Source organism: Pelobates fuscus, chromosome 7 (genome assembly GCF_036172605.1).
Source record: "Pelobates fuscus isolate aPelFus1 chromosome 7, aPelFus1.pri, whole genome shotgun sequence".
Lineage (NCBI taxonomy): Eukaryota > Metazoa > Chordata > Amphibia > Anura > Pelobatidae > Pelobates > Pelobates fuscus.
Window position 1 is genome coordinate 145,677,810 of NC_086323.1, and position 20,834 is coordinate 145,698,643.

The 20,834-nt window shown below is 41.9% G+C and overlaps 1 protein-coding gene across 1 annotated transcript in view; it reads left to right on the forward strand.

The window, feature by feature from the left end:
• SHQ1 (SHQ1, H/ACA ribonucleoprotein assembly factor) overlaps positions 1-8,227 on the forward strand; it is a 113,497-nt gene extending 105,270 nt beyond the window's left edge. Inside the window, exon 12 of the mRNA XM_063426761.1 lies at positions 7,519-8,227. Coding sequence (XP_063282831.1) covers positions 7,519-8,158 — 640 coding nt within the window. The 3' untranslated portion in view covers positions 8,159-8,227. The remainder of the gene's footprint in view (positions 1-7,518) is intronic.
• The last annotated feature ends 12,607 nt before the right edge of the window (positions 8,228-20,834 follow it).

The following is a 20,834-nucleotide window of genomic DNA, read 5'->3' on the forward strand; positions in this document are numbered from 1 at the left end:
TAGTATGTCTCTGAAGTATTAATAATGAAGGCACAGTCACAGTTTAGAGATTGCCCATTAAATGTGAGCTTTGTAGAGTGGAGTTTCAATGAATGTCAATGGATGGCGTGAGTTGCAAACAAATGGGCATATTGCGAAAACTATCAGGACTATGGCTTAGTCGTGGACATTTTTATTGGCAGCAGGGATAGCTGAACGTTTTGATATAAGATTTGTGTAGGTGGGCTTGTAAAATGAGGGAGTGGTGGCAGTTTAGAAATCATGTCCTGATTTTTCAGCTTTTGCCAGCTCCCACTCTAGCTTTGAACATTTCGCCATTCATTCCTATGGGACCAATTTCGCCACAAGAACGACGATATTCCGTGAACCATTCGGCGAAACGTTCCACGAAGTAATAGCAATCCAATCGGGAACAATCCGCACGTTTCGGTATATTATGGTCTATGTAGTGTAAAAACTGTGGGAGGAGTTAGGGTGGCAAATTTGGCTATAATAAGAATAAGAACTAGAAAAGCAACAATTTCTGGGGAAATTGTGTGAAGTGTTCTTGCCTCCACCAGTAGTCTACAACTGGAGTGGGCGGAGTAACTGTTATTATTTATTTATATAGCACATTTAATTGCAACGTTGTTGCCCAAAGTGCTTCACAGTTACATTAAAACGTACAGTTATAAAAACATTAGCAGGTGCAAAAGGCCCTGTCTATGACATCACTTGCTGCTGCAGCCTGGCACAGGTCAGAGTATTTTTGCAGTTGCCATCTTCAAACAGTCGTATTTTAAAAACTATAAATCCTACAGTGAGGAGCTTTATATTGTGAGAATCACAAGACCCAGACCTACATTTTGACGTATAGTATGTCTCTGAGATATTAACAATGAAGGCACAGTCGCAGTTTAGATTTTGCCCTTCAAATGTGAGCTTTGCAGAGTGGAGTTTCAATGAATGCCAATGGACGGCGTGAGTTGCAAACAAATGGTCATATTGTGAAAACTATAAGGACTATGGCTTAGCTGTGGACATTTTTAGTGGCAGCAGGGATAGCTGAACGTTTTGATATAAGATTTGTGTAGGTGGGCTTGAAAATGAGGGAGTGGTGGCAGTTTAGAAATCATGTCCTGATTTTTTAGCTTTTGCCAGCTCCCACTCTAGCTTTGCCATGCATTCCTATGGGACAAATTTAGCCACAAGAACGACGATATTCCGAGAACCATTCGGCGAAACGTTCCACAAAGTAATAGCAATTCGATCGGGAACAATCTGCACGTTTTGGTATATTTTTGTCTATGTAGTGTAAAAACTGTGGGAGGAGTTAGGGTGGCAAATTTGGCTATAATAATAATATATATGTGAGATAACAGTAAGTGGTCTTGCTATGCAAGAACACTTAACTAGAAAAGCTACAATTTCTGGGGAAATTGTGTGAAGTGTTCTTGCCTCCACCAGTAGTCTACGACTGGAGTGGGCGCAGTAACTGTTATTATTTATTTATATAGCACATTTAATTGCAACGTTGTTGCCCAATGTGCTTCACAGTTACATTAACCCTTTAAGACCGGAGGGTGTACTATTACGCCCTTTTTTAAGCGGCTCTAAACTCCGCCGGGCGTAATAGTACGCCCTCCGGTTTTTTCTTACTTACCTGGTCGCCGGCGATCGCGGTTGGGGGGACTCCCAGGGAGCCCCCCGCGGCACGTCCTTCCTACACATATACACACATACACTGTCTAGGTGTATTTTACTATTAATATATATATATATAATTATATATATCAATATCATATTACACGTAGACTCATACTGATTAAATATATATAATTATGTAAATACGTTAAAAAATAAAATAAAAAAATAATTAAAAAATATATAGATGTGTGTTATTTCGTTCTAACTGTATTGTGATATTAATATATATATATCAAAATAATGTAGAACAAAATATATATCTATATACATAAATATATACGTATATATTTCACTATATATATATATATACACCTATATATAAATAAAATATTTAAAAAAAATTATATATATATATATATATATATATATATATATATATATACACATATATTAATTCTACACATATATTTATGTAATATTTTTACATAATTAGGTATCTTTATTAATTACAATTAGCGGGACCTGCCTGACAACCCATGCCGAAAGTGCTATGCAAGAACACTTAATAAATACAACACATAAAAAAAAAATGAAACCATAGAAACATAGAATGTGATGGCAGATAAGAACCATTCGGCCCATCTAGTCTGCCCAATTTTCTAAATACTTTCATTAGTCCCTGGCCTTATCTTATAGTTAGGATAGCCTTATGCCTATCCCACACATGCTTAAACTCCTTTACTGTGTTAACCTCTACCACTTCAGCTGGAAGGCTATTCCATGCATCCACTACCCTCTCAGTAAAGTAATACTTCCTGATATTATTTTAAACCTTTGTCCCTCTAATTTAAGACTATGTCCTCTTGTTGTGGTAGTTTTTCTTCTTTTAAATATAGTCTCCTCCTTTACTGTGTTGATTCCCTTTATGTATTTAAATGTTTCTATCATATCCCCCCTGTCTCGTCTTTCCTCCAAGCTATACATGTTAAGATCCTTTAACCTTTCCTGGTAAGTTTTATCCTGCAATCCATGAACCAGTTTAGTAGCCCTTCTCTGAACTCTCTCTAAGGTATCAATATCCTTCTGAAGATACGGTCTCCAGTACTGCGTACAATACTCCAAGTGAGGTCTCACCAGTGTTCTGTACAATGGCATGAGGCATGAGCACTTCCCTCTTTCTACTGCTAATGCCTCTCCCTATACAACCAAGCATTCTGCTAGCATTTCCCGCTGCTCTATTACATTGTCTGCCTACCTTTAAGTCATCAGAAATAATCACCCCTAAATCCATTTCCTCAGATGTTGAGGTTAGGACTCTATCAAATATTCTGTACTCTGCCCTTGGGTTTTTACGTCCAAGATGCATTATCTTGCACTTATCCACATTTAATGTCAGTTGCCACAACTCTGACCATTTTTCTAGTTTACCTAAATCATTAGCCATTTGGCTTATCCCTCCTGGAACATCAACCCTGTTACATATCTTAGTATCATCAGCAAAAAGACATACCTTACCATCAAGACCTTCTGCAATATCACTAATAAAAATATTAAAGAGAATGGGTCCAAGTACAGACCCCTGAGGTACCCCACTGGTGACAAGCCCAAGCTTCGAATATACTCCATTGACTACAACCCTCTGTTGCCTGTCACTCAGCTACTGCCTTACCCATTCAACAATATTGGAATCCAAACTTAAATATTGCAGTTTATTGATAAGCCTTCTATGTGCAACAGTGTCAAAAGCCTTACTGAAATCTAGGTAAGCAATGTCTACTGCACCACCCTGATCTATAATTTTAGTTACCCAATCAAAAAAATCAATAAGATTAGTTTGGCATGATCTCCCTGAAGTAAATCCATGTTGTCTCTGATATTGAAATCCATGTGTTTTTAGATGTCCAACAATCCTATCATTTAACATGGTTTCCATTACTTTCCCCACTACTGAAGTAAGGCTTACTGGCCTATAGTTGCCCGACTCCTCCCTATTACCTTTCTTGTGTATGGGCACAACATTCGCCAACTTCCAATCTTCTGGGACTACTCCTGTTATCAATGATTGGTTAAATAAATCTGTTATTAACCACACAATAAATAATTTAATATAGCTAAGGCTAATTCCAGTGCCAAGCAACACAGAATAGTCCAAGGGAAGCTTAACATTATTTTAGCAATACATTTCAACAATAATCATTATTGTGCTGTCTATTGATTATTGTGCTCATGTTCTTAATATTGTTCTTAATATTGATTATTGTGTTCTACAATTTGTTTTTGTTTTTTATGCTGTTCATCACCCTTCTGGTTCTTTGGGGGAGGTTGCTGCATAGTTTATACATTATCAAATAATTGTTTTAGTATAAATCCTTTCTCTGTTTAATGATATATAGTGAATAATTGTTTTTGATTCTTTGTGCAAGTTTTGTATAAAAGTAATAGAATACATTTCCAAATGTATCATACTTATTAGTATTAGTACTTTATCCTGTAATAAAACATATCTTTCTGTCTCAACCTCTGCATCCCTGTATCCCTTTTCCATAATGTTCCTTATGAAACCTTCAATTTGTTCTTTATAAATCCTCGTTTCCAAACAATTACATCTGAGTCTGCAAAACTCAATTAGGCATCCATTCTAGCCAGTTTGGATTATGGCGACTACTTTTATTGATGTATCCAATTCTGTCTGAAAGTTTGGAATACGTTTCAGTCAAAGGGGTTAACCCCTCTTTAAGAGGCTTTGCACTGGCTCCAACTCCCTAATTTCTGTTTCTTTTTTCTTTTCTACAAGTTGTAAGTTTTAGTCTTTATCCTAGTTAAAAATCTATCTGAAAGATGGATTAGTTTAGAGGTATTTTTCTCCACGAAATTAATATACAAAATGTAAAAAAAAAGAAAAAAAAAGAACATGCTGGGGCAGTGAAATAAATGAGGCATCCAAAAATCTTTGCACTGCCCCTGTTTTAATCACAGCCATCTACTCCTCACATTGTCTTTGTTTATGTATACGTAAGCAAGCTCCTAACTCTCCACCAATTCTGATCTGATTCTAATAACCCCACATCTAACTTGGTAGTAAGCTCTTAGCAAGATGTCCCTTTTGTATGCATTTTGCATATGTTTGCATTTGATCTGTAATCAGTCCTTTTGGAATGTGTGCTTTACAAATAAAAGATAATAAACTAGGTACAACCCTACAGGTAGCGCCCCAGCCATTGTTTAAAGTCGAATCCCCATGATTTGTACAAAGCCAAATATTGGCTGGGATTCAAGAGGAGTTGTGCCTTGTCAATAGCTGGAGTGCTACGTGCTGTAAAGTCCTGTTCAAAACAAAATGCAAAACAACTAAGTCTGAAAAAAAAGAAAATCCTGTAACCTATTTGAAGAAGGAAAGGCTTAAGAGTTGACATGTATAAGAAACAATTACACAGTTGTGGATTTGTTAGCATTATTGCAAATATATATATATATTTTTATTTTTTTTTGCATGATCACATTTGTATTTTTGTGCACAATGTAAACATATATTAATATTTTTATTGTTAAATAATTGTAATTCACAAAGGGTTGAACCGGTGTAGGACATCTTCTGACTGCAGAGCTAAATACTCACTGAATTCAATTCAATAAACAGTGAATTCAGTTCACTAAATGGTAAATATAATTCACTAAACGGTGAATTGTAAGGGAAACATAATTTCAAAATGCAGACAAAAATAGTTGATTTGGAAAAATATCTCCAACTTGTATCTCCTACTTTAGCCTTAATTTTGCAGTTCATTTTTCAGTTCACCAGAATGCAACATTTTGTAAATAAAGCCCTAAGGGTCAGGGCCGGACTGGGGATATAAAGCAGCCCTGTAAAAAAAATGTTATGCCAGCCTCATAAGTCACTGCGCCATATATTGTCACATGTAATATGTAAGGCTATGTCTTGCCACCCCAGATGACCGATGATTGAGTAATATATATATATATATATATATATATATATATATATATATATATAGCCTTTTCTAATATAAATGATTGGTCCTTTCAGAGTAAAACGTTTAATTATACAGTAAGCATACTCACATGCAGACACAGACAATCTCACTGACATCTCAATGACACACACAAGCTCATTGATACACAGCCTCATAGACAAACAATCTCACTGATATACATCAGCTCATTGACATAAAAACACAAGCTTACTCACTAGCAGACACACACATGCAAGCAAGCTCACTCACTAGCAGGCACACACACACAGCTTAATGTAGTGGTACTGGTGTCAATAGCATGTCCCTACAGGCTTTTCAACTTAAACACTGACTTTTCAGAGAAAAGGCAATGTTTACATTGCTTCAAAGTGACACCGCTAGTGACAGTCACTCAGACGGTCACTAGAGGTGCTTCCTGTGTCAGTGCACCTACATTCACTACATACACACTCTGGAGGCGCTGAATGTTCCCCATAGAGATACATTGATTCAATGCATCTCTATGAGGAGATGCTGATTGGTGTAGCGTTTTGCACACACCATAACAGACAGACAAACTCACACTGACACATTACTACTACCTGCCAGGGGGTCGTGCAGTGCAGACGGCTGTCCGTGCTGGCGGCCGCTGGGGGACCTGTGCTGGCGGCCCTGTGCTGGCGGCCGCTGGGGGAGCTGCAATGGTTCTGCTCTCCCGCCCTTGCGCGCTGCTGAATGAGACCGCAGCCAGAATGATGTCATATTCCGGACCCGGTCTCATTAAGCTGCGCGCTGGGGAGCAGAGACGGCGCAGTTCCCCCAGCGGCCGCCAGCACAGGTGCCCCAGCACACTCAGCTGTTTGCCTGGCCCCAGGTGCTGACGGCCCACCGGAAAATTTCCCGGTACCCGGTGGGCCAGTCCGGCCCCGTTAAAGGTTAATATATATGGGATTTATATACAAGGTTTCCCAGCAGAACATTGCACAGAGCATAACTCTTCCTCCACCTGCCATCTTTTCCCCCCCGGTAAAACAACACACACACACACAGCCACCCATCCACCTGATCTAAAAGCAAATGGGATTTGTCAGACCAGGCAACCTTCTTCCATTGCCCAGTTTGTCCAGTTCTGATGCTCACATACCAATTGAAGGTGCTTTCAGTGGGAGACAGGAATGATCATGTGCACTCCGACCGGTCTGTGGCTACGTATCCCCAAATACAGCAAACTGTGATGCACGGTGTGGCCAGCATTAGGTTTTTCAATTAAAAAAAATAACAAAGTGGCTGGTCTGGGGGAAGTTTTGTAAAATGTGGTTCTGTGAACAGCTAACTGAGCATAGTTTCTGTTGTAATTCAACAGTGAAAACTGCATTCTATCCACAACAACATCTAGTGGTTGTTAAAACGTAGTAGGCATTCAAAAGTCAAATATCGATTTAGCGCTGCATTCATAACATTGCATCATTATTTCAGTGTTGATCAAATGTCACCATTATTTTACGTTTAGCGGGGGGCATTTATTGATACCCAATGTAAGTGGACTACATATGTTTCTTTAGGGGGTCCTTGCTTCAGAATGCTGTGGACTATAATACCCATCATTAGCAGGTTTGATGGGAGTTACAATCCACAGCATCTCAAGTGTCTACCTAATGCTTCAAGGACATAGGATAACAATATAACACAGGAGATAATAATGCAGCCCCATTCTAACATCACTACTATGATAGGATCGTATAGATATTTTTAAAAGTAACCCCCCCAAAAAACTGTTGTCATATTCAATATTCAGAAAATAATAAAAAAAGTTGACTAGATTTTTGATACTGTTTTTCCTTCTATTCCTAGTCAAATATATAATTTATTTTGCTACATTTACCATATTTTGTCTCTTTCTTTGTTTTTGTTTTATAATTAGATCAAAAAAGGTGGCCTGTTTGTCAGGCATTGTGCAGGAGGCTGGCCTATCCAAGGCAGATGTTGGGTTTGAGTTGGCAGAGCTAGAGGAAGCAGCTCGTCTCGTGCAAGAAGAAGAAGAAGAAGAAGAGGATCTTCAGACTGCATCAGACACTGGTCCCAGGCAACCAGCAGCCCTCCTCGTTTCAGAAACATCCAGCAGTGATTCCTCCTCTGAGACCGACGACGACTCATCGAACAGCATAGAGTCGGAATCAGAGGATTCGTCTGCATCTCTCCAGAGAGATACGGACAACCTTTACCTGGAGGACGTTGAGCAGAGCCAAAAACCACAGTCTACAGCTGAAAATCCACACTTTTCAGGGAGCCCGACACCAGTTCCCTCCAAAGTGGTTGAAGTTATAGATGAAGATTTTCAAGAAATTACCCACTCTCTGCATTCATCAGTGCATGGCCAAGAGGATCCAGCAACAAACTGTGCTACCCTACTTCCAGAGAATATTACAGTGAATCCCCCAGCCAGAGAATACTTGGAAGTAACTCCAGGACCAAATCCACTTCTCATTATTGGGCAGTCTGATCAAGAGGGTAACGTAGCACTGGGGAAACCTGAGCCCTGCCCTACTCAAATGTTGAACTAAATACATTGCTGTATGGACCAAATCTGAATGTGTTTTCTTTTATTCTGTACAATTGACTTGAGTGAGTAATATGTTTTTTTTTTTTAATTCTTTATTTTTGATGTGCATGAGGGTAACAAGCAGTCTCGCTATGCCACAACAGGATAAGCGAGATGAGAATAAACAGTGAAGTTGACAGTATAGGCATATTGATATGAATGCACACATTTTTTGATATGAAACAAGAGTGGTACACGTTTGAGTTTATCGAGTAATTTAAGAAACATTCTGGACCAGGAGCATGTGCGGGTTGAACACCGCCTGAACCTACGTGATTAGCAGTGTTGCTAGGGCTGAACAAGTGTATGTATGCTCATTTTGTTAATATGTTGAAACAGGCCAGCGACAATTTTGGCATGTAGTGAAAATAATATTTGATAGACATATGACAGTAAAACCACGCTATGGTAGCAGGCGAAGCTTTGGTTACACTCCCAGCATGGGTGTTATTAGCCCAGGGTTTTTGGCACGTTGCTTAATAGTAATCTATGGAGGCATGTGTTGGGGTTGCCCTAGGTAGGTAGGAGCTGCACTACGATACAGAGTAGGCTAAACAGATATATTTTAGTACAATAGCCTAAACCACGCTGTTACGGTTGTTTGGTAAGTTGGCAGCCAGTACACTATTACTTCTTGGGTTTGGTCTGAGGTTGGTGCTTTAGTGCCCCAATCTAGCGTTGTTTGACATTTTTGTTGTGTCAGTGCAGAGTAAAAATTACCCGCTTTGTGTAGACATTTCAATAAAGGATTATACGGATGTGTACGGTTAATACACGTGAGCTGTCAAATACACTGCGCCTATTGTTAGATAGTAGGAACTAGCAAGTAATCTAAACCAAACATGTCTGTTTAAAATGTCCTATATAGGCAACACGCAGATTGCGTAACTGAGACACATTATAAGGTTATAACACCCCAGAGGCCCATGGAGGAATAATCAGTTGGTAAGTCATACATGTAGCTTAAGCTAACTAACGGTGGTTAGGAAAAGCAGAGTGTTAGCATAGAGAATGTGACAGACAGTCTTTGTACAGGGACATGAATCAGGCAGTGTGTAATTCTCAGCCTTAGTGGCTCCTCTGAGCGTTGGTGCAGCAATCATACTTAAAGTCCTGAGAGCAGTCGCTCATGACTTGTGGACACCCAGCTACCTCAGCGGCTTGCAGCTGTACAGTCCTGTTCCATAGAGGGGGATTGGGTAAGCTTTGCGCCCCCCTCGATACTCAAGCTGTGTTCTCAGGTCGTCTCCGCATGGGGTCAGTTATGTTGAAGTAGGAGGCTGGCAAGTCCCCTCATGGTGAGGAGTTCGTGGCAGCCGCTGTCATCCAGCTGGTTGGTGTCCTCTTCCTGCGGTTAGGCTGTGTCTCTGTGCTGTTGTTGAAGTGTTGCAGGCCAGGTCCCCGAGTCTGGGCGCGCAGGCTGCCGCTCCCGCCTTTTTGGCGTGTGAGGTTTCGGGTCTGGAGGCTGAGCAGTGCCGCATTTTGGGTTGTTCCTTTCAGGTACACATACTTTGAGTTAGCCACATGGGGGTTATGCCCCTTCGGGAACTGGAGGTGTCCGTGTGAGTCAGCCAGGACGCTGTGCCGCCATTCTGGGTGACTCGGTGTAGCAGGAGCACCAGAGTATGCAGGGTGTAGGCCGGGATCACCCCCACCGGCCCAGAGGGGGGGGAACAGGGCCCGGTCCGCTCAGTTGAGGGAGTCTGTCCGGACTGCATCGGGCAGGATAGCAGGCGGCGGCCGTCCGCCTTGCTCACTGCCTGAGTAGGCCTCATCCCGAAGGAGCGATGCGCGTCCCTCCGGGGGACTAAAACGTTAGTCGCAAGCCTCTCCCCGGGTCCATTGTCTCCTCGTGTGCTGGCCCTTCTCGGTAGGTCGTCAGGTAAGACCTTAAGCTTCATTTTGTGGTCCAATAAGTCGAATATTGCCGGAGCTCTTGTGCCGTGCGACCAGCCGGCATGGCGGTCGGGCCCCGCCCCCCAAGTGAGTAATATGTTGATAAAATAACAAAACTAAATATTTTTTTCTCACAGGCCAGACATTTTTTATTTTATTTTTTATATATAAATCTCTTTGCATTGCATATGCTTGAATAAAGCACACAGACACTTATTCTGATTCTACACTTAGACAAATATTCATTGTAGAGAGAGAAGATATTCTTCAATAAGTGCCTGAAGCAGAAATACTTGGAACAGACCCAGCGTAGATCTGCTTGAGTTACCTTCACACCTTATCTTTTATTTTGCATTGTAAATCTTTATTTTTATTTGTTTCGTGTCACTTTTGTTTTAAACTTGGGCAAGTGTTAGATTCCAAGCTTTTCTAGAACTCGAACGCACGATGCAAACACGATTCTTCAGAATTTTTAAAAGAACACATCTTAAGGACCAAAACCACTACATCTTAACGTAGCAGTTTTGGTGGATTGATGCTGCCACTGTTTTTCAGACAAATGTAGCATTCATAGGATTGGAACAGAGATGATCAAACATGATGATCTCACTGTCACTGGACTGGGCTAACACTAATGTTAGAAATAAATGTTTAATGTTGGTGTTCCTTTAAGGCTGGCAATGCATCATGGAAGTTATAATTTAATAATACCTGGGGTCTCCCATGTGGTTACCGCTGCACTCTAGTAGTAATATGTGTATTTTTCAAGATAATACACCCTCCTCTAAAGATACATTTTCAGTTATGTATACATTTCATGATAAAAAAATATTTTTGATACATATTAGCCAAATAAAAAATAATAATTTAACATTGTGTGTTGGAAGGTTTATTAACAAAACAACTTTGTACAAGATGTCGCATTTGAAAAAGAGATAAAAAACATTTAAGTCTTGTCGGCTGTCTACTCATGGCAAGTTAGAGCATGTTAATAGAAAATTGAAGATTGTGGGCAACCTGTAAGAACCCCCTGTAGCGGACCACGGGTAACCCAACTGGTTACCTCCGCTATTACTACCTTCCTTCAGCCACTCTGGAACCATCAGCACAAGTAAATACCCATTCCCCCTATAACCAGACGAAACATAGCCCTGGGGGTCAACTGAACTTTTGTTTAATGGGACATGGTACAGCCAAGTTATACACAGACCTCCAGCAGTTGGTCTTCATACAATTACTCACAAACTCCTCCCCTGTGCCTGGGAGATAATTGAGTCAGGAACTGTACAAACTCCAATATCTCCCAGGTACAAAAAAAACCCATACAATTTTAAAACACCCCACAAACACATTTTAATATTTCAGAACCTCACGAAATAGCTGGGATCTGGGGGAGGTGTCACGGCAAGGGTACGTAATTCATTGTTGCACTATAGAATATTGCCATTTAATGTAATTTGTGTAGTGCATATATGAACTGGCTGCCTGGTAGAGGTGATATTGTCATTTTCAAAACAGGCTAATTGATTGTATGGGAGGGCAGACGGTTTATAATCTAAATTCCTCTTTGAAGCTGGGACCCCCCCCCAAGAGAGCAATTCTGTAAAGTGTGAGAAGTTACACATAAGTGGCCTGGAAGTCTGGCTTCAGTATTAACTAGCCCTCTCATTTGCCATATGTATTGATTGCCTCTTAGATAAGGAGTCCTTTGATATGAACAAGCCTTGTGTTCCAATATCATACCCAAAAGAGACATTAATACATACCCACACATTAATACTCAAGCTTCATTTTTATCATATTAAGAATGGGACAAGCACAATCTTCTAGTCAAGCCTAAACATGATGTGTGGAACAAGGGGACCACACAGATAGGCATGATGACCTGAATACAACAAGCAGGAAAGCGAGTGGGCACATGTGGGCATGGTACTCCGTGACGGCGTTCCGTCACACCTCCCAACTAACAATATATATTTACAACATATTCTAATCTGGTTGTCACTTATACTTTAACCTAGTATTTTAGAATGGGCGTTCTATGTTATCTATTCTATAATTGTGTGTATGTATGCAATCTATTGATTTGCTATCCATCAATCTCTAAGCTATGTATTGTTTTGTTGATTGTTTTTACATCCATTAATCTCTCTGTGATTTATCCAGCTATCTTAATATCGGTTTCTAATCATTCCTTTTTGTCATTCTGTGCATCTAACATATATTCCAATGGGTGTAAAATGTAAATATTTTCTTTTCCCAGTGAATATTTAAAGGGATACTATAGATATCAATACAACTTTGGCTTATTGAAGCAGTTTCAGGGTATAGATCATGCCCCTGCAGTCTCACTACCCTGTCAATCCCTGCAACCATGGGCTGGCATAACATCAGGGCTGGTGCATTACCGCACCGGCTCAGGGCAAGCAACAGTCGGTTGACTGGCAGCAGAGGAGCGCAAGGCACAGTGCTCCCCTTCTGCCAGACACTGTATGCATTCTGCTCGGCCATGGAGGTGAACAGGTACATGAGGAAAGGGGGATGGTGGTGAGGCACATGGAGTGGCTGGGGAGGGATAGGGGTGATACGAGAAAGACACATGAAGGGGATGGGAAAGAGACAGATGGGGGAGGGACCTGGGGGGTGGGAGAGACATGGAGGTACTGTGGGTGAATGAGACACATGGAGGGCTGGAGGGAGATGAGACACATGGAGGGGCTGAGGAGGGGATGAGACACATGGAAGGTCTCTGGTGAGGGATGAGAAACATGGATGGACTGGGGGGGTGATGAGACACATAGAGGAGATGGGGGAATAAGACATTGAGGAGGCGGGGTGGAATGAGAAACATGGAAGGGGCTAAGGGGAAATGATTAGACATGGAGGTACTGGGGGTGAAATTAGACATTTAGAGGATGTGATAGGGGAAGAGACACATGAATGGTCTGGGATGAGAAAAATGAATGGACTGGGGGGAAATGAGACACATGGAAGGGCTGGGGGCAGAATATAACACATGGAGGAGGTGGTGGGGAATGAGACACATGGAAGGGGCTAAGGGGAAAGGATAAGACATGGAGGTTCTGGGGGAAGATTTAGACACAATGAGGGGTTGGGGGAGAGTGAGACACATGGGGGGGCCCAGGGCAATTTTCATACTGGGGCTTAGTGGTTTATAGTTATGCCTGTGTCTGTTACCCCACATATTAAAAACTATATCCCTGAATATTACGTTTTTGCAAGTAATCATCCAGTTGCTGTTTGAATATCTGTACAGACTCTGACAAACCTCCCACCTCTTTAGGCAAAGAGTTCTGCGTTATTATCATTATTACTGTAAAGAATTAGTTAATTCATAGTTACATAGCTGAAAAGAGACTTGCATCCATCAAGTTCAGTCTTCAATGCCTGCTCTCTCACCATTGCCACTTCCATTCACACTTCGGTCTGTGGGCTAGCACAATGTATGGATGTAATTTTATCCTCTTTCGTTTCAGTTATGTGTTCTATTACAAGCATTCTTTAAAGGAGGACCTAACTCTCACAGCCACGCTAAATCACACAAATCCAGCCACCATGATATTCATAAGGTATTTCAGTTATTTTGTCAACCATCATTACATACTTAATTAATCCTGCTTACACAAACCTGATTAGCGCCTAGTCATATGTATATGTCTAATTAACCATGCTAAAAACACGTAATTAGTTCTAGACACACCTGCTCTGCCACAATTGGCTCACCTCCCTGCTTTTCCTCACCTTGTCGTGCTGTGCCTTTACATGCAGAGTCTCCAAGATATGATGTCCCATATTGAAACCTAGAGAGGGTTATTATTATTGGTTAATATTTATATAGCGCCAGCTTATTCCGCAGCGCTTTACAATAAGAGGGGACTTTACCAAATGAGACCATAACAAAATGTAGCATGAACAATAGGTAGTTGAGGACCCTGCTCAAATGAGCTTACAATCTGGAGGAGGTGGTTTTTAAAAACACAATAGGAAGGGATATTCACTAACACCCAAATTGCAGGAAATGCAAATTACAATTGCAGAATGTATGCATAAATCGCCAAACTGAGTATATAATTGCGTTGGAGAATGTATTCAGATGATTTTTGCCAATATTTTACAATTCAGATTTCAATTTGCTACAATTTTGAGTTAGTAAATAACCATTACAGTCTATAACACAGCACAGGCAACAGGGAGGAGGAGAGCGGTCTGTGTACCTTTTACGCAAAACCCACCTGCTAGACAACACAATACGAAAAGGTTGCCTGCAGCTGCTGAGGCAGTCTCTTTGGACCAGCCAGCTCTGATCTGAATACAGTAATCATGACCTCTAAAACTATCTGCCTTCAGCTTTGTTTTGTGGATCAATAATATTGGTAAAAACAGCTTTTCTTTGATATTTGTTGTTGGGGGTGAAAAAAATGCATGTATTGTGTGTGCTGTTTTGTTAAAAGCCGGATTAAGAGGCGACCTCTCTTCCCCCTGTGTTCCTTCTATGTTCTTGTAAGATCTCTTCCCTGCTAACTGTCAAGAAAGATAGGAATTGATCAGGCTGGACTTGCAGAGCTCGGTGACAAATGCACCAAAGAAATTGATTAATTCTTCAGTAGTAACTACTGAGCATTTCTGTCCCAAGCAGACACATCTGAAATAATGTCACAGGATTGAGCTGATGTCTCAAGGCTGAAGAAAACAAACAAGGAAATACTTGTCAAAGAGATAAATGGGCTGGGTGTTTGGTTTGCTCCTCCACAGCCATTTGTCTGAGAGATATGAAACAGAACTGCTGGTAGAGATAAGCAGGAGGAGGTAGGATAGATGTGAAATTCTCAAGGCGTTTGGTGAATGGCAGAAGAGAAAGCATTTTATTATGTGATTTGTAGCCTGTCCCTTACATTCAAATTGGGATCTTGGGTAAGAGTGTATTTTTGTGGAGCCCAATTATTTGCGTGTATTATTCGTTCTAGCTAGTACCATCAACTATGAACTGTTACACTCTGCTACAGATCACTGTAGAGATCACTGTATTGAAAAAAAAATACAGTTATATAAAAATGGTATTTAACAGTTTGTTTATCTCATCAACTACACCAGGGGTGCTCAAACAGTAGATCCTTCGATGTTGTAAAACTCCCATGATGCTTTGGAATGACAAAGGACCATAGAAGCTGCAGTTTTCAAACATCCCGGTATCTACCTTTTGGGCACCACCGCACTACACTAGTTGGAATAAAACTCTGAGCGTATAACAAAACTCCCCAAAAGAGACGATTTACACTCGCAACGACAGTGTGTATTTTGTAGATTCATCAAGTCACATATGGCATGAATTCTACACTTGGTCTAGGTAGATTACTGCAAGTTCACTAAATCAATAGTGTACGAGGTGTCAGGTCTTTTGTGAAAGTGACAAATCTGGTAAGTCTTGTTGTATACGCCGGACACCTAGAATTAATTGAGTAACGCGGGATTTAAAAACCAAATAGCAAATGTAGGTAACAATAGTCAAAGTGTGCGTATAGCTGCATTATTGTTCTCCTTAAGATCAGAGATGTTGCTCTCAGTCTGCTAGTTTGCTTTTTAATCTTTCCAAACCTGGCATGAGTGAACAAAATAAACACTTGCTTTACATTTTACTGTAACACATATCTCCGATCTCAAATCATATCCAATATGATTACAAGGAAAGTGGGCAGTGTTAGAAAGAGATCATAAATGTTACAGTCATTACATATAAATATTTTCTCTCATTAGATTTTCCTTGAGATAAAGTTGTTACTTGCAAAAGCCTTGCAATGTTTTTTTTGCGTAAGATATTGAGGATCCTAGTTATTATTATTGTTAAAGGGGTTCTATACTGATAGGAATACAGATCTGTATCCCTAACACTAGTGCCCTCTGATCCCCCCCTTCCCTCGTGCCCCCGGAACACAAAGGGTTAATAAACCCTTCAGTCACTTAACCGATTCCAGCGCTGATGTCCCTCGGCGCTGGGTCAAAGCTCTGCTTCTTCGTCCTTCCTGTGCGTGGCGAGTACCACAAGCGCATTGGGCCCTTCCCACAGGAAAGCATTGCCTTAATGTCCTCATGCAGACCGTCATGGCGTCAAGCGCCATTTAAGGGACTCGGAGTCCCCTAGAATCTGAGAAGTGCCTCTAGTGGCTGTCTGATAGCCAGTGGAGGCAGTCTTAGTCCTTCAAGGTAATTGTTGCATGTTCTCAAAAACTGCAATGTGTTACATTGTTAGACTAAGTGGGACAGGGACATTGCATCCAGACCACTTTAATGAGATGTCCCTTTAACCCACCATATAACAATGTCACTTATAGCCTTATAATCTAAATTAAGTCTACAGTTTAAATTACAGTTTTGTTGGGTAATCGGTCCTTTTTAGGTTGACAATGCAAGGTGAGCATCAAGCGAGTTGACATTTCCCATGAAAGTACATGAAAGATTCTATGGTGCCGTGACAACGCATGACAGCTGATTGGTGGCTTCCCTTTGATGAGGCAGACTCGCAACCATTAGCACAGGCGTTTCTTATTCCGCTAGGAGTTTGGAGGCATTACGCTGGGAAATCAATTATGCCGGAACTGTCAAGTTATGCTAGTTTTTTTCATTGCAAATCAGATAAGTAAAATCGCAGAGATCTTTTAGATTAAATACGTGTCTTATTTTTTTTTTTTTTAAACTTGCACTACATTGTTCAGTCTAGTAAATTGATATGTAAATTGCTTCTGTCAATAAAATGTATAATAAAGAGGACGTGTTTTGAGATGGTTTCAGCTCTAGAATATTAAGTACTTTAGAATTATTCACTTAAGTGTGAATTGTGGAAGGTTCCAAGAGAAAGATTTAGAATTTTTTTATTTTGCTTTTGATGTCTTTTTGGATTTCAAAATCACAGAATAATATCTGAATTTTATCAAAAATTGCAATTTACCAATTTAATAAAGTTGATTTGGATGAACACTTAGTTATTCACAAATGTGTGGCACTAGAAAAAGTCCAGAGATGAGTTACAAAATTGATAAAAGGAATGGAGCATTTTAGTTATGAAGAAAGGTTAAAAAATGTAAATCTCTTTAGTTTGGAAAAACGGCGCCTGAGAGGGGATATGATAACATTATACAAATATATTTGGGGTCAGTACAAACCTTTATCTGGAAATCTATTCATAAACAGGGCTATACATAGGACACAAGGTCACATATTTAGGCTGGAAGAAAGGAGATTTCATCTAAGGCAAAGAAAAGGTTTTATAACAGTAAGAGCAATAAGGATATGGAATTCTCTATATGAAGAGGTGGTTTTGTCAGAGTCATTACAGATGTTTAAACTGCAATTGGATAAATACTTGCAAAAAACATAACATACAGGGATATAATTTCTAATTAGTGGGGTAATAGCTGCTTGATCCGAGACATCTGACTGCTATTTTGGGGTCAAAAAGGAATTTTTTTCCTAGTTTGTTGCAAAATTGGAAGCGCTTCAGACTGGGTTTTTTACCTTCTTTTGGATCAACAGTAAAAACATATGTGAGGAAGGCTGAACTTGATGGACACGAGTCTCTTTTCAGCTATGTAACTATGTGCGAATGTACTTCAAACCGTTACCATGTGCGATTCAGACATTTGTCTAGAACCATATTTAATTTTATTTTATTAATTAGGGAATTTTCTATTGCCTTCTTTTTAAGACGCAAACTGTGCTTAATAAAAAAAAAGTTTGATCAGGTAATAGAGTAAGGGTTAAAATGTCAATACAGCATTGGGTGAGGTGACCCTTGCTCATTTCCACTCACGTCTGATGTCATCAGAGGTCATGTGCATGCTCTGAGCTGGGGTAGGTGGGGAGGGAGGGCTTATAAGAAATATATGTATATGGCAAAGTTCTAAGTGGAGACAGGGAACTTTCTCTAAGTTTCCTTTAGTAGGTAGTGCTCCCAGTGTGTGCTGACGACAGACATACATTTTACATAGAATTGACATGACTGCTGACCCTCTACACCTCCATCCATTACCCTTCCCCCAATATCTCACAGACAACCAAATTTGTGTGTAAGGGCAACGGCCACAGCTTTATTTATAAGCCAACATAACATAATAACCACGGTCAGCTGCCGGGTTTCCCCAGCAGACAGCTACCAATCAACTCCAATTTCCAGAGCCTCTTCAGTCTGAAATCTGTCCTCAACCGAACCAGGCTGCGACTCCCAAAGCCCGTCCGGGCAATGTACTTCATTCCAATTACTGGCGAAGGAAAAACTGCAGCTGTGAGAAAATAAACAGAAAAAAACAAACATGGAAACAACAAACCACACAGTAACCAATCACATATCCCATCCCACACCTACCCATGGACGGTGGGCAGGAAACAGCACTGCCAGGTTCCCTCAGTGTGCTCTCCAGTGGTCTGGTAAGTCTCTTCCAGTGTCCCCGGTCCAGGTGCATCCCCAACATTGTATCCTTTTGTCGCCATGCCAACCTCTCCGGGCAGCAGTCATGCTACCCCCATTAAAAGCATATAAATCGGACAAACCCTTTAAAAGATATAAGGAAGCCAATAATGCGTGCAAAAAAGCTATTAGATTTGCTAAACTTAAAAATGAAAAAATGATAGCCAAAGAGAGCAAAAGCAACCCCAAAGCATTATTTAGGTACATCAATTCTAAAAAAAAAAAACTAAAAATTAAAGTGTAGGTACACTAAAAACTGAAATGGGGGTGTTAGTTAATGAAGACCAGGAAAAGGCAGGAATTTTAGACAACTATTTCTTCTCCGTATGTATTAAGGAAGAACCCATGGCAATGTGCAAATGATTGCTACTAAAAACTTGCAGAATAATTGTAATTGTAAACAAAGCTCCAGGGCCTGACGGTATCCATCCACGAGTACTTAAGGAACTAAGTGTAGAAATAAGTGAACCTCTGTTTTTAATCTTTCAATATTCTTTTCTTTCAGGAAGTGTTCCAGAGGATTGGAGGAAGGCAGATGTGGTTCCTATATTCAAAAATGGTTCAAAACCCTTGCCTGGAGGTGGCTTGGACGCCGAGGCTAATGGCGGCGTAAACCGGGAGCTCCCCACAGGCTCAGCACAAATCCTCGCCCGACAAGCGATAACGACCGCATAAATGGGAAGAAACCATCGGACATCACAGGCCAGTCAGCCCTCTAACACCCCGAAGGGGGCACAACATTCAGCCATGAGGCAATTTCTCGTGCCGCCGGCCGAGCCGCCAGCCCAGGCCTCAAATGACTCCGAGGCCTCAGGCCTCTCCCGCCCGACCTCACCACATGTCGACCACCCAGGGGGAAACAACACCCATCACCCCCAGCCTGAATGGATCGAGATGATCCGAAACCTGCCCACCAAAGCCGACCTGAAGGAGGCTAATGCCGCCCTCCATAAGTCCCTCTCAGAGGAACTGCGCACCATGCGGGAAGACATCCAGGGCACCCAACAGAAGGTAGCCCAATTAGAAGCCGACTGCGACCACATGGCAGCGGCACAATCCGCAAATACCTGCAAACTCCAACAACAGGGAGTCCAACTCCGGCAAATGGCGCAGCATATAGAAGACCTTGATAACCGTGGGCGGAGGCAAAACATACGGATCAGAGGTATGCCAGAGGAATTAGATCAAACCACCCCTATCAGGGACACGTTGTCGGAGCTATTTAACAACCTCCTCGGCCGACCGCCAACCACCCACATTGAATTCATTAGGGCACATAGAGCCCTCAGGCCCGAGAGGACCCCCAGATGCCCCCCCTAGAGACATCATTTGCTGCCTTGCCCACTTCCAGACAAAGGAAGACATCCTACACAGAGCCAGGGATACCAAACAGGTGATCTCTAATGGGGTAGAGGTACAACTGTTCCCCGACCTATCACCAGCGACACTTGCCTACAGGAGAGCGATGCGCCCTCTCACACGGGCACTGCAGACTAACAAGGTCAGATACAGATGGAACTTCCCCACGGGTCTACAAGCAACCACACAGAACGGACCTTTCGCTGTGAAAAGCGAAGGGGACATGGAAGACCTCCTGAGAGAACTACACCTCACATCGGTCCAAATGACCTGGCCCGACCCTCTGAACTTTTACTCCTTTCCACAGGGGCCGAACCCCCCAGCCCCAAGCCAACAGCAACGAGTGAGGAGACCCCGACAACAAGCCACGAGACCGTCAGGCGCAACGCACTAACGGCCCGAAGCGGCTATTACCCGAGATTGGACATTGTGAAAGACTTAGCCTAACACTGCACGGCCCTCCTGAACACTCCCGACCACGTGCCCCCCAGAGACACTGCTCCCCTCCTGACGGGCCGCGCCACCGCACCAGCGGAACCACCGAGAACTGGGGTGGACTGAGACTAATACTGCCGGACCCGGCATACAGAACTGCTGAGAGCCCTTGCTCGCAAGTACACCAGGGCCGAAAAGGAGGGGGAGGGGGGAGGGGGAGACCTAACTCCCTGGCTGGGGCCTGTCGCCGCCACCCACCCGGCCAGTAACGACCCTCGGCGAGCGGGCCGGGGGGGGTGATGCCGGCGGGCCACACCTGGGGAGGGGGATCCGGGGTGACCCGGAGCTACTGGAACTCGGGGTAGCCAGATCACAGACTTGACACAACACTGATGAAGTGACGACAAGGACCCACAAGGCCAACACACACAGAGGGGTGACGACAATGGGGGAGACCTCAAGGGCACTCACT